The sequence below is a fragment of the Poecilia reticulata genome, linkage group LG7 (genome assembly GCF_000633615.1).
Source record: "Poecilia reticulata strain Guanapo linkage group LG7, Guppy_female_1.0+MT, whole genome shotgun sequence".
NCBI classification, from domain to species: domain Eukaryota; kingdom Metazoa; phylum Chordata; class Actinopteri; order Cyprinodontiformes; family Poeciliidae; genus Poecilia; species Poecilia reticulata.
Window position 1 is genome coordinate 20,124,443 of NC_024337.1, and position 13,374 is coordinate 20,137,816.

Sequence of the window (13,374 nt, forward strand, 5' to 3'; positions counted from 1 at the left end):
ATATTTGTTATACATATTTGTGGGTTTCACAGTGACAAAAATAAAAACTTTTCCTACTCGAATTTTCTTTTTTTGTGTGATTTTAGGCCCAAAATGCAATGTCAGTATGTCCAAATGACAAAAATATGTGTAAATTGACAAAGTTCAGGCTGTCCTGAAAAAAATGATAGCACATAAAGCAATATTAATGGTTTTTATTAAGAAATATAAAGGTAAAATCAAAAATTAGTCAAAAACGGCCATTTAGAACACTGACTCCCAAGGGTTAAATGATGTTAAACTCTAGAATATTGGCAAGTTTTGATCCCTTTGTTGAGGGTCATGTTTCTCCGGTTAACAGCATGCGAGGAATATGTTGGTCCCAAAAGCAGAAAATATTCTCATTTTGTGAGAACAGTTTGTCTTTAATTTGACTGACAACTGATTATCTAAAAGTATTTGTCTTGAAAACCAAGTCACAAAAGAAAAATCACGAAGAATTCATGTTAAGGAGACCAAAATCAAACATAAAAACACAAGAAAATAACAGCATCCACTAAAATGCTTGCTTTGTAAACAACCGAGACTAAAGGAGGCATGTTTACAAAGGACACAGGACTTTTTAACGACCAGAAAAAGCCAGAGCTTTCATGTCACTGTCAAGGCTCTTTAAACAAGATCTGAGACTGTTTTGAATTTCTGTGGCCGTGTTCAGATGTGGCATTAATCTGGCTGATTCAGATTCAAGTAGACAGCTTTAAGAACGACGGTTGCCAATAGACAGACAATAAAATCCGTAAATAAAATTTACTGGTGTTACAGCACACACAACCTGACCTGCCGTAAAGCTAAACAGACATTTAACTAACGCGTGCTCCTCCTATGACCCACTGAATATTACCCTGGCAGAATGTAATTTGTTATTGTGAAATTCCAGCAAGAAGCTCACGAAAACAAGTTTATTAAAAGGTTTCGGTGATAAAAGACGTCCTAAAAATATTCCCCCAAATAAGGGCGGAAACTTGTGCTAAAAATATTACAAAACCCCGCATGTTTCAAATACACCATAGTGTAATATTTGAAACATGCGGGGTTTTGTTTTATTTTAGCATTATTATAGATGTGACATTTATCAAAATTGGTTTATATCTTCTTCAGATTCATTTTGCTTCGTCAAAAACTTGTTTTCTCCTGACATTTATTGCTACATAAGTTCTGTTAAGCTGCTCTTGGCAGTTGGTGGTTACCGTAGCAACCGGTAACTGACAGCTCCTCCCCTTTTTTTCTGTCACCATGTTGCAGAAGCTGCTGGACTTAACTTGTTAACCAACCAACTTGATTTTCTCTCTAGTTTTTAGAGTAAATGCAGTGAACCTGAATGTGCCTGTTACTGTACCCAATTTTGTAACCACCGGTTGCAATAAAGTTCATTCTTGCTTCCATTTCATATCAGTTTATTTAACCAGGAATGTCAGTTATCGTTCCTTGCTCGATAAGTATTTTGATGCAAATAAATTTGCCTAAAATGCGGAAATCTAATATGTTTTTTTTGTTTCATTGTTTGTTGTTTTCAGAAGACTTTGATACAAACTATGGCTGACCCCCGTTTGGACCAATTTGACAATTATGAAGCCTGATAAACCAAAATGCTTTTTGTTAACAGACATTTACTACAGTCAAATAACCATACTTTACAATACTGTTCACATAGATTATTGAAAACTACCTTAAATGAATATCTGGGTAAAGAAAGTTTATATTTGTGACTTTAGGTGCATATTATTTTTTAGATTTTTCATGTGTTTTTTTTTCAGTTTGAACTTTTATTAAGTAATGAGCAATTTCATGACAATAACTGCAGATATGTTTTGTGTTGCTTTTTGCATGTTACTAATATTTGTTGTCGTGCTTCAAGAAATGCGGGTTCAAATCTACACGCTAAAATTTATAAACTGTCACCGTTCAATAAACAGACAAACCAAAGATCAAACAAAACATGTCTGAAAAAGTTGGTTTTAAAAACACCAAAAACTAATAAATTCAACATTCAGAAAGGAGCTCTTCCTTTAAACTTGGAAGTTTGTGCAAACCGCTTTACCCATTGTATGTAACACCACATTATTATTTAGTTTATCTTCTATTGTTACAGCAATTAGCATCAACTCAGGCACATTGACATCTGTAGAAAAGAAAGGCTTTGTAAATGTTTAAACCTGCCAGTGTGGATTGTTGGTTGAGGGTTACGGTAACACCAAGACTAATACCCAGCCCTGCCAGATGTTGAATGCTGTATAACAATCAGAATCAGTGAAAACTTTGCAGCTTGTAGGAATCACTTAAGTTCAGCGGCTGGTCCTTAAATGGACAGGATGGAGTGGCTAAGCTAATCGAATGCCCAGATTTCATGTTAAAAACCGGGAAAACACTTTTGGAGAAAGAAAACAAATGAGATTCTTTACAATACACTGATATGGGTGAGTGGACAAGATAAATATATTAGATTCTGAATTATTAGAATGTGCTGACAGCCTGTTAAGCATAGAGATCATGCCGTGGTCAATAGGCTACATGCTATGTGTTGCAGGTCTGTGCTCTGCTTCAGATGCTTCAGTTTTGTTTTCCCTCACCTTAAAAAACTATCTTTAATGTAGTCGATGTTGTTGTCGTTGTTTACTTGATTCCAAAGAGACAATGCACATCACAAAATATGCCAGAGTTTGAAAAGAATAAAAATCCATATAGCACAAAAGTTGACCACAAAACTAACAACACATGAAAAATCTGAATAATCTTAGTATTACTACAAAATCCAAGTCTTGATCTAAACGATGGGAAACACTCCTCTTGAAATACCCTTTGACTCTCCAGTCTGCTACAGAAATAAAACAAACACTGTTTATCTTATTATAAAAGGGAGGCAGGAAGTGAAATGAGACATCCCGAACCAGAAGGATTCCTCGTTTCAGCGTTGGAATCATCCACGGCCTTCATCGGCGCTGCAGCGTCCCTGAGGTTAATGAGTTATTGGAGAAAGAGGAAATACTTGCAGAAAAGCATGAAGCAGTGATTGATGACAATGTAATAACCGTGTCACACAATACAGAGACGACCTCAAAGATATGCTGCTCTCGCTGGGCCGCAGCTATCTCATGACATTCATTCGCTCAACGATGGCAAACAACGCTGGGTCTGTGATGGATAACGCTACGGTATATCATGCAGGAGGCTAGGCGCAGCACTGTAAACACTGAGTTCCCATCGAGCCCTGATGTTTGCCCCCTCATTTGTATTGAATTTATAATAAACAGTCACAATATGATGTTGTTTGCTGAGAACGGATTCAGCAGCAGGACAAATAAGTGAAAGGATATCGTAACGAATGCACACCTCGGACAATCAGCAATCATTAAGTCTGATATCCTCCCATTGTTTTCACCTAATGGCTCTCCTGTTATGCTTTACATAACTCGTCTCCGAGGAGATGACTGTCGTAAAACAGCTAAGATAGTAAAAGAGGCAAACAGCCGCAACAACCCCTGCCCCCCGTCCCTTTGCGGTTCCCTCCGTCCTCCCTTTTGGCCTCACCCCCGTCACCCCACCAGAGCAGAAAAGTACAAAGTGTCCCTTGTGAAAGAGCACAGAGATCTGAGTGTTGCTGCTTTATATCATGGTAATCTTCCCATTGTCACAGAGCAGCACAGAGACACACACTGCTGTCCAGCCGGAGCGGTTCATTCAGCCCACTGACCTTCAGCGAGCCCTCAGGTCCTTGGCATGACGTACAAGCGGGACACTGTGCAGCGAGACCCTGTAAGCCCCAAATACGCAGCTCCGGCACGGTGACAAATCACAGCCGAGCGGTTCACACTGCAGCGGCTGCGCTGCCAGTTCACACACTATCACCCCATCGTAAATATCAAGTCTGTGTTTCGGCGTAGCCAGACAAGAAGCCACGCGGTCAGGAGTCCATTAATGTCTGAGGGATAGATTTTAATAAACACGCATCTTTAACATCCCATAAAACGTTTTCGTTCATCTCACTTTTTTGGTATTTATAAGCAAAAACTTTCAAATTTCCCAGCCTGAACAGCTCCTTCACTAAACTGATCTGAAAACTGGCATTGGGTTTTGGTCAGTGACTCATCAAGTGGTGAGGAACCCCACTTGAAACTAGCACTGCTGTTGTTTCATGCAGACCGGATGTGAGAAGAGGTATCTCTCTGGAGGTTTGACATTTGACACGTCACTTTTACAGCGTGATGAGATTACAGCCGTGACAGCTTGTTCCCACAAACTCCCAAAAAACTACATAATCAAAATGTTCTAGTTAATGACAAATATGTTTTAGTCATTTAGCTGCACAGATACTTTAATGATTCACAATTTTTGTCTTTATTTTCAGGGGGGAAAACTCTAAATGATGTGAGGTTAGTAGTAAATGTAATTGTTTTTAATGGAAAGTATTGGATTTTGTATGGGGAAAAAGAGGATGAAGCAGTAATATAGCTGGTGATTGCTCCAATAGACAAGAAGACAATGTTCTCTAAACAGGCACTTCTTTTACAGATAACTTGTTTTAAAGGTAATCTTCTACTTGCTGAATTGTTTTATCTCTTCCAATTCAGCAGAAACTATGAAAAAGAAACAAACCACTGCACATTCTTAGTAAATTGTTCAACGGTTTGTTTGTTTGTTTAAAATGAAGATTCAAAGTATTGATTCCACAAATCATCTCTTCATTTTTCTTCTTTGTTTACGTACGTTTATTTTTAAATATATATTTGGTATTAGTGCTGAGCATTATAAGGAAATCTTGCTTTGATTGAAAATGTTAAATTGTGATGAAAACTCAAGTTTCAAATGATTCAGTTTTGGACACTATCTACATGGAGACTTTATCCAACAGGGTGAAAATATTATTAATTAAAACTTTAGACTTTCAGTAGGAAATGTCGTAAGTTAGAACAGGGAGAAGAACTTACAGAGTCCAGAAAAGTTGCTTTGCAAAAAACCTCACAAAACAAAAGAATGTCAACGCCACCCCAAAGAGTTTAGTTATCAAGTGCGTTTTGTGGTTCTTACCATTTAGGGTGAATTCACACCAGCCCAGTTTGGTCCACTTTAATCAAAATCTAGTTTGTTTGACTAGAAAGTCTGATTCGTTTGGGGAGGTGTGAATTTGTGAATGAATTCGGATGTGGCCCAAAAGAGAAAACAAAAATACATCCTAGGTCGGTGGTTGAAGTGAATTGTTTGAATGCAAAGCAGAATAGAGACTGCTCCAAAGCTGGAGGTGGACTTTAGAGCAGGGCATTCTGGGTAAATTCAACCAAAACAAACGAAAGAGTCTAACACCAATGAGAGAAATGGCTTGTGGTCGTTTACCAAAGACAAAAGAAAAATCCTGCAACAACTGAGATCTGGCGCTATTCCATTTTTGTTTACATTTTGTGAAGAAGTAAGTTGTACTCATGTTTTCATGTCATTTCCTTCAGTAGTTGTGTTTGCAGCGCCACCACAGGTTAGGAGGGTAAACAGGTTTTTCAAAGGGTTCGTTTGACACATTGCAGTTTGAAAATGTAGCAAATGTTGCAACTTTGGTCTCCAATCGAACCAAGTCTACTGGATTATCAGGTGCGAAAACAACCCATGTGAGTGTCGGGAGATGAAAACCGTCCAACTGTAACAGTGTTATTATGTTACACATGCATCTCTACATAATTTAGGTTGATCTGGAGACCTGAATTTCTTAATTCACCTGGAAAAACTTTGCAGCTGACAAAGTAATTTGACATCTTTTCTGTTCATGTTTAATAACCAGAGAGACAGCAGAGAAATGAAACAGGTCGTACCTGTTTCCAGAGGAACTTGTCTTCCTGGTTCATCTGCCATGTGGTCACTACGTGAATGATGGACAGCACCGCTCCACTCAGCACCGCAGCCCTCATCCTGACGGGAAGCAGCGTGTAGATGATGTAGATGAAGAACACAGACCACCAGATTCCTTCTGAAGCACTCCTGGGCGCCACCATGAAGACTCCAAACACCTGCACCGACACCAGGACTCCAATCACCAGGTAACTGACCATCCACATGTAGTCCTGGTGGAAGCCGTTGCGGTTGCAAACCACCATGAGAGCCATGAAGAGAGCCATGGCCACGGACAGGGCTGATGAGTAGGCCACGTCCGGAGCGGCATGGACACAGTGGAAGGTCAGCATGATGCCGCACACGATCACAAGCACTCCCATGAGCATGGTCAATGAGCTCTGGTTCAGCCTAAAGAAGTAACGCTGGTAAAGGCGTTCCAGTTTGCGGGACTGGAATTTTTTCGACTGGAATACACGCACCACCCTGAGCCAGCAGTCTGCTGCCGTCACCACGCCTCCTGCCCCGTTGGGACTCTCATCTCCCATGTCGCTGCTTCCTCCGTTGCATCCCCCTTTCCTGTCTTTCAATTCGCCATCCTCGAAGCCCAAGTCAACTGATTTCAGCCCCACCCCTTCCCCGAGAGCCCCTCCCCTCTTGCCGTAGTGATCCTCCTGCCATCCGCAGCGGACGCCGAAGTTCCCCCCACCTCCGATAGCCCCGGCCACCCCTCCACGATGGTGCTGAGGGAGGGGGGCTCCGGAAGGGGGCTCCATAGCATCCGGGTCCCGCAGACAGCTCATGTAACGCGGGCTGCAGAGAGAAGAGCCTCCCTTCCGTTTGGACTTCTTGCCATTGCGTTCACCCCACGCAGTCTTGCGGTCGTCCACTCGGGCAACTAGGAGACCACTGAACCAGGACATTCTGTTTGAGCAGACAAACAACAGTTAGCATTGATGCTACGTTGGACAACGTGACGCCTTCCCCCTCCTTTGACTCCCTCTAGGTAGGGCTGGGCGTTACGGCTTAAAAATTAAACCTCTGATTTTTTTTCCTGTTGGCTCCTATTTTCTATTTTAATCGATTTTACTTTCTATTTTACAAAAGAAATTACAAATGGCTGAAAATAATTCAAAAAAGTGGCTTTCATTTCAGTCAGGGTTTCCCCCAGTGTATGATAAGCCTGGTGGGCCACAAGGCTTTTACTTGTGCCCCCACCAAGCTAAGCATTGTTTGTTTATTTATTATAGTTTTTTTATACACCGGTAACAATGATAGTTAAAGAGTTTTGTTGGCAAAATGGTTGAAAGCACAATGACAACTCAGTCTGGTCAGTGTGTGAACAGATTGAAAGACTGAGTTCAGGTGTCTCTTTTACCGTTCTACACGCTAACAACTTCAGCGAATTAAGTCACAGATAAAAGATTTTTAAAAATTTGGATCCTTTTAATTAGGATAAAACAACTGAAGTGGCAAGAATCAAAATTTATTTTGCATTTGTCTTTTTAAAAATGTAATAATTAGTGTTGAAGTTTTGTCAGTATGGTCAATAATGTCTTCCAATAATGCAACTCAAAAACACGCCCTATACCGCCAGGCTTAACATGTTTTCTCGGGGAAACTCTGTCAATCTTACACTCTGTGAGTTGAATGACGGATTATTAGGGTCAGCTATGAGAACGTTTAATTGCAAGAATATAGTTAAAATATTAGCAAAATAATTGTACCAGAAAAAAATAACGTCTTGAAATTACGAGAAAGTTTTCTTTCAATGAGGAATAAAAGCTTTGATTGAGTTATCAAAGTCTGATATGAACAGCTTAGTTCAACAAATAAGCACAATGGTTTGCAGTTAGTTTAGTTTAGTTTAGTTTAGTTTAGTTTAGTTTAGTTTAGTTTAGTTTAGTTTAGTTTAGTTTAGTTAGGATCCACAATGCTGCCGCAACTCTTACCGAGGTCCACATATCACTTCTTTACATCAATAAAACAATCTTTACAAATTTCCAAAAAAAATAGCCAACAAAAAGCAAACAAGACATGGAAAAATACATGCAGTCTTAGGTTAAACACATAATTAAATCTAGTGTAACATATTTAGTTCACAACCAGAAACATACACTGTTTATACTAAAAATATATATCCTTTAAAATTTTTACTATCATTAAATATGACATCAGTTGGCATTAATTTCTAGTTCAGCTAGTAATAATAATTTGATGCTGATGTGTTAAAAGATTAACTATTTCTAATAGCTTTTAAGTACTATGTGTAAAATTTAAACCAATGTATTGTTTCACAAGATGCTCAATGATCCTCATGTAATTTCTTATTTTTCATACTTTATTCTTGTGATATTACAACTTTATTCTGGTGATATTACAACTTATTTTTCCTACTTAATAAAAAAAAATCCATCATAGAGTTACATTCAAAGTGAAAGTGAATAAAAGCTATAAAACACGATTGTCAAACAAGAAGGCGGCTCTAGTAGAGCTGACTCTGGACTATGGAAACCCAAGGTGAAATTCTTCAAAAACCAAAAATTCAGTTAATCAATAAAATCAATTTACCGCCCAGCCCTACCTGTAGGAGCTGTATGTTTACCTGTCAGGGTTCTGGTACATGTTCCAGCCCTTTCCCTTACGACCGGTTCACTCATTTATCCCCCTGGACGAAATTTTGACGAAGAGAGGAGAGGTTTGCTGGCGCCGTGTTGCACGGCCGGAGGCTGGGAGTAAACAGCGGGCCGACTGACACACCAAACTCCAGATGGTGGTGCCACACCCAACAAGCAGAGCCTAATTTAAATAAGACTGGAGTGCCAGGCCTATCTCCACGGCTTCTGCTGGCTCTGGAGGGAAGAAAGTCAAACATACAGAAGAGTGACAAGTTGATAAATAGACGTGTCATCGTGTTTTAACAATAAATGAACATATAAGAAGTAACACAAGATCTGAAAATTAAAGCAGATATTTTTGGGGGATACATATACACAATATATTTTTAAAATAGCAAATAAATCAAAAGTGCATTTAATTGCCATGCATAAACTATACAAATTCCCATAAATTGCATTTCCTACCTTTGTGGTAGCAAACTGTAGGACAGTTTTATTGGAGAACAACCTCCAAACTTTAGCAGCAAAGCAGAAGCTACAGAGTTGTTTTATTTTTTTTCAGATCCTATTTGTGGGCATAAGTTCATCCTTTTTGACTCCAGCATGACCCATTCTCTGATATAACCTCTCTAAAAAAAGCATTTTGGAGTCAGCCAGGACAAAAAAGAACAGATGGACTACCCGAAGCTCTGTTTATAATCTCAATCAATGATAAACAGACAAGTAAAAACATCCAGATAAAAGCTGCCAGACAGCAGGACATTGTCAAAACCATAATGTTTTATTCAAAGTGACAGACTCTGCAGGCCTGTGGGGCCAAAATAAAAAGTACAAATAGAAACATCCAGAAAGTCAGGATGTCAGGGTTTCATCCACATCAGAGGTTACAGCAGAGGATTTCGGCTCTATGGATTACATGTTACAATATTATTATTTTAAAAATATGCATTGCGCTTCAAGTTGGAGGTTATTCTGAAGCTGAGGTGTTGGATAAAGAACAAGAAGGATGGGTAGATGGATTAGAGCTTCGTTTGCAGTAATGTGTGTGTCTGCTCTGTTGAGATGAACCAGAAACCAAAGCTCTAAACCATGGGTCAAACTCAAGGCCCAGGGGCCAAATCCGGACCATTGAGACCTTCTTGTGGCCCTCTAGACCAGAGGGACACATAAATAGAAGCATCCAAATAACAGTGTGAGCCTACATTTTATTCTATCAGTCAAATAAAAGCAGGTTTTTATCTGTATAATGCCAAATTACACCAGTCAATCTCCACCCAGTTTTCACAATTCTGCAAAAACTAATGCTAAAGTCTATACTTCCCCACACTTTTTCGTTCCAATGCATAACTGTGAGTGTATTTGAAATTTTCTGCAAAAATATTGGGGTTATGCGACTCCACTGCTGCCTCTGGCTTACTGGATGTCAAAGTGCAGTTCATGACTGATATGGCAAGAAACAAAAAGTCATATTTACTGTCATACATAAGAGCAAATATTGCAAAATGTCAGATCACTGATTTTGATTGCAAAAAATATCACAAAAAAATAATTGCAAAATCCTGGAGGTACTGATCAGGTTGAAAAAATGTTCAACACCATTTAATTTAAATAAGTACACAGCTATTTTCTAATATTTAAAAAATTGTGTTCATGGTTTTTACCAATGCATTCTGGCCCTTTGAGAACATTCATGATCTTGATGTTGCCCAAAATAAAAATTTGTTTGACACGTTGATGTTCAACCCCCCACCTACTGTCAAAAGATATTGATCACGACCAAAACAATAAGATTTTAATTACAAGCAGCAAAATCTTTCATCCATAGGTTCAGAGTCAGCTGAGGTGTTTCGTCCATCTGGTCGCCTCCTTTTAGAGGTATTTCCCACTAAGTGGAGACTCTAGAACCGAGGAAGAAATATAAATACTTTCTGCTTGATGATTGCCTTGAGTTTCCTAGAGCGGTGCGGAAAAAATCTCTGAGAAGAGGAATGAAAGGACGGACAGATGGATGGACGCAGATATGCATGTATTTCTTGTATAACTGATCAAGCAGACATTAATGACACTCCATCTAGTGAGAGTAGCTCTGATCTGTTGAGCCAGAATAAACCCTTAAAGGTGTGTTTGTGCTGACACCAGGGGTGAACAACATGGACGTAGAATTTAATCAAGATATTTTGTGTTTCTGTTGCACCAATCAATCACTTCCGATACCGTTACAGATATCCGAGGTTTAACATCGGTACTGAATTGACTTAAACTGTTTCTTTTTTTTTAAAAATACAAACAAAAAAACAAACATAAATGTGATGAACTACAAATTTATTTGATAACTCTGCACCGGAACAGAACATTTAAATGTACCAGTAGCTTCACAAGCTGGTATATTCAAACATGTAGAAACAACGCAACTTTAATTTGCTCAGTCAATGTAAAATAAACAACAAAGAAACTGACAAAAACAATAGGCCCAACATGTAAAATTAAACTGCAACAAGAGCAATTCTGAATATAATGTGAAATAAATAATAAGGCATGATGTCACTCAGAGCTCACAGCATAGCATTAGACTGGATAGATCTGCCCTTATTCTATATCTATAATTATTTTCAATATGAGGATCGATACAAACATTAATACCGGATCTGTGCATCATGTGATACAAATAAAAGTGAAGATAGGAACTATTTGTCATGTCTTTATTAGGTAACACTATGGCTGTGGCTGCGAGGCACAGCATCAATATCACTAAGCACAAATACTACCCTTAAAAAACGTATCAAGCTTTTCCAGGACTTCATTTACTTAAAGAAACATGATTTACATTCCTACACTGTGCACAGACACTTAATTTAATCCTATTTTTTTAATTTACAGAAGAAAAAACTGTGGAGAAAATAGCAAAACATAACATTTTAGCCAGATTTATTTCCATTAACCAAAATGGAATCTAGAACTTTTTCACAATAAATGATATGTTAAATGCCCACCCGTAGCTTGACACCAAGATAGTAGCAGCAGTCTTTCTAGTTCTTTTACTTTAAAAGACAAATTTATCCAGCACATCTCATAAATGCTCAAGTGGATAGAAATCTGGGGAAATTTGAGGGTGAGTCAACATTCACATGTTGTGTTTCTCAAATTGTTTTTGCTCTGTATTGCAAAAAGACTCCACAACCATCGGTGATACTGCTTCCAAGAAAGGATGTAGATATTCTGCAACAATGCCTCGGTAGGTGTTTGTGTGTCAAAGCAAAATTAAAACTGATGGTGGGACCCAAGGCTTCCCAGGAGGATGTTGTGACCTTCCTGTTCAATTCTGCTTGATTCAAATCTCGCTTACAGCACTACCTGGGATTTCTCCCATTCACTGGGATTCCTCCGGTTTGATTTCAACCGAGTCAATCAGCGAACACAAGGAAAAGCTGCGAACGAAGATGTCAATTTTCTGCACTGTTTTAGAATTGTGGTTTGCCTGTGGTTTTAACAAAGCAGCAGAGGAAGTGAACAAAATCTGTGTTGGTCACAATTCCAAATATTAAATTAACATCTTGTTCAGGTCAGTACTTCTCTCTTCGCAGTGGAGGATGGTTGTTTACAGCACAACTTCCGGTAAGCTTCATAGCGTCGACCTGGCGCATTACATTCTTCAAATGTTATTGATATTTATATTTCAGTCCCCTTTTAACTTTGGGGAAACAAGCAATTACAACCTGGGTAATATTCTGATGACCATAGTGCTACAAATAATCCATAATTTCACTTTCTTTCCATTATAACAATAGAAAATAAACCAAAAGCCTTGCTCTCCCCAAACCTTAGTATGTTAAATTTATACCAGGTCAACTGGTCAAATGTATCATCAGCATGCAAAGCTTTACTGAATTGCACTTCAGATTTATTACCTAGCAAATGCTGCATTCAGAAACTCTTTTGCACAGATTTGATGTTGACCATGCAGACCAGTTTTCAAGACCCAGTTCTTGAGATTCATTTAAATCTTTACGGGTGCCAGCTTTTCCTGTAACTTCAAGAACAAAATGTTCACCTGCTGATATCCTGATAAACAGATACTAATCAGTGTGTTCACTTCACTTCAGTGGTCATAATGTCATGCCTGATCAGTGTGGGTAATAATAGAAATGCACTGTGCTGGATTTCTGATTGGATCATAAAAAGGCCACATATGGTGGATCTTCCCAGGCCACCAGTCGACCAGATCCTCCACGGCTGCAGAGAGACGGAGCTTCGCTGCCTTGTTGCAGAGAAAACAGCTTCTTCTCGCCGTATTTCGCTTTCTTTCGTCCAGCACCCCTCCTCCTCCTTTCGCTGGATCGACAAGATTCAAGGGGAACCAGCACCTCCCCTGCCCGCCCCTCCTCTTCGCTCTCTTCCCACCTCTACCTCCCCGTCTGCGTCCCTCGCTCCCCCCGCACAAGGTCGACCAGCTCATACCCATTTGCCAGCGTCGCGTCGCGGCTCTGCCAGTCGCTTGCTTGGTGCCTGGCTCAGCTCTCCATCCCCTCCCTCTCTCCGTCCCTCTGCTAAAGGGGAGCAGTGGGGAAGCGAGAGAGGCAGTGGAGGGTAGGTGGGTGGGTGACCATTGCTCTAAGGGGGCATTTTCAACCGGACGCTGGCCGCAAACAGCGCGCACTGACTCATTCATTTCGCGCGTGCACCCCTCTGTCCCCAGGTCACTTCTCACCCAGATGATGCAGATGCATAACCCTTTCAAGGAAATTAAAAACTGCTTAATTTAATTTTTATTCTGGTTTTCAGTCCCTGCATCTGCTGCGGCTCTGGTGTCTGGATGCTGTGCACATACAGGCAAGGCCGTGTGTGTGTGTGTGTGTGTGTGTGTGTGTGTGTGTGTGTGTGTGTGTGTGTGTGTGTGTGTGTGTGTGTGTGT

General features: G+C 39.7%; 1 protein-coding gene across 2 annotated transcripts in view; it reads right to left on the reverse strand.

Annotated features, from left to right (window-relative positions):
* The window catches only part of LOC103467625 (adenylate cyclase type 6), a 52,028-nt gene that overhangs the window by 37,481 nt on the left and 1,173 nt on the right, over positions 1-13,374 (reverse strand). For both annotated transcript variants that reach the window (XM_017305823.1, XM_017305824.1), the window contains exons 2-3: positions 8,453-8,699; positions 5,832-6,771 (exon numbers count right to left, since the gene is read on the reverse strand). In XM_017305823.1, coding sequence (XP_017161312.1) covers positions 5,832-6,771; positions 8,453-8,472 — 960 coding nt within the window. In that variant the 5' untranslated portion in view covers positions 8,473-8,699. The remainder of the gene's footprint in view (positions 1-5,831; positions 6,772-8,452; positions 8,700-13,374) is intronic.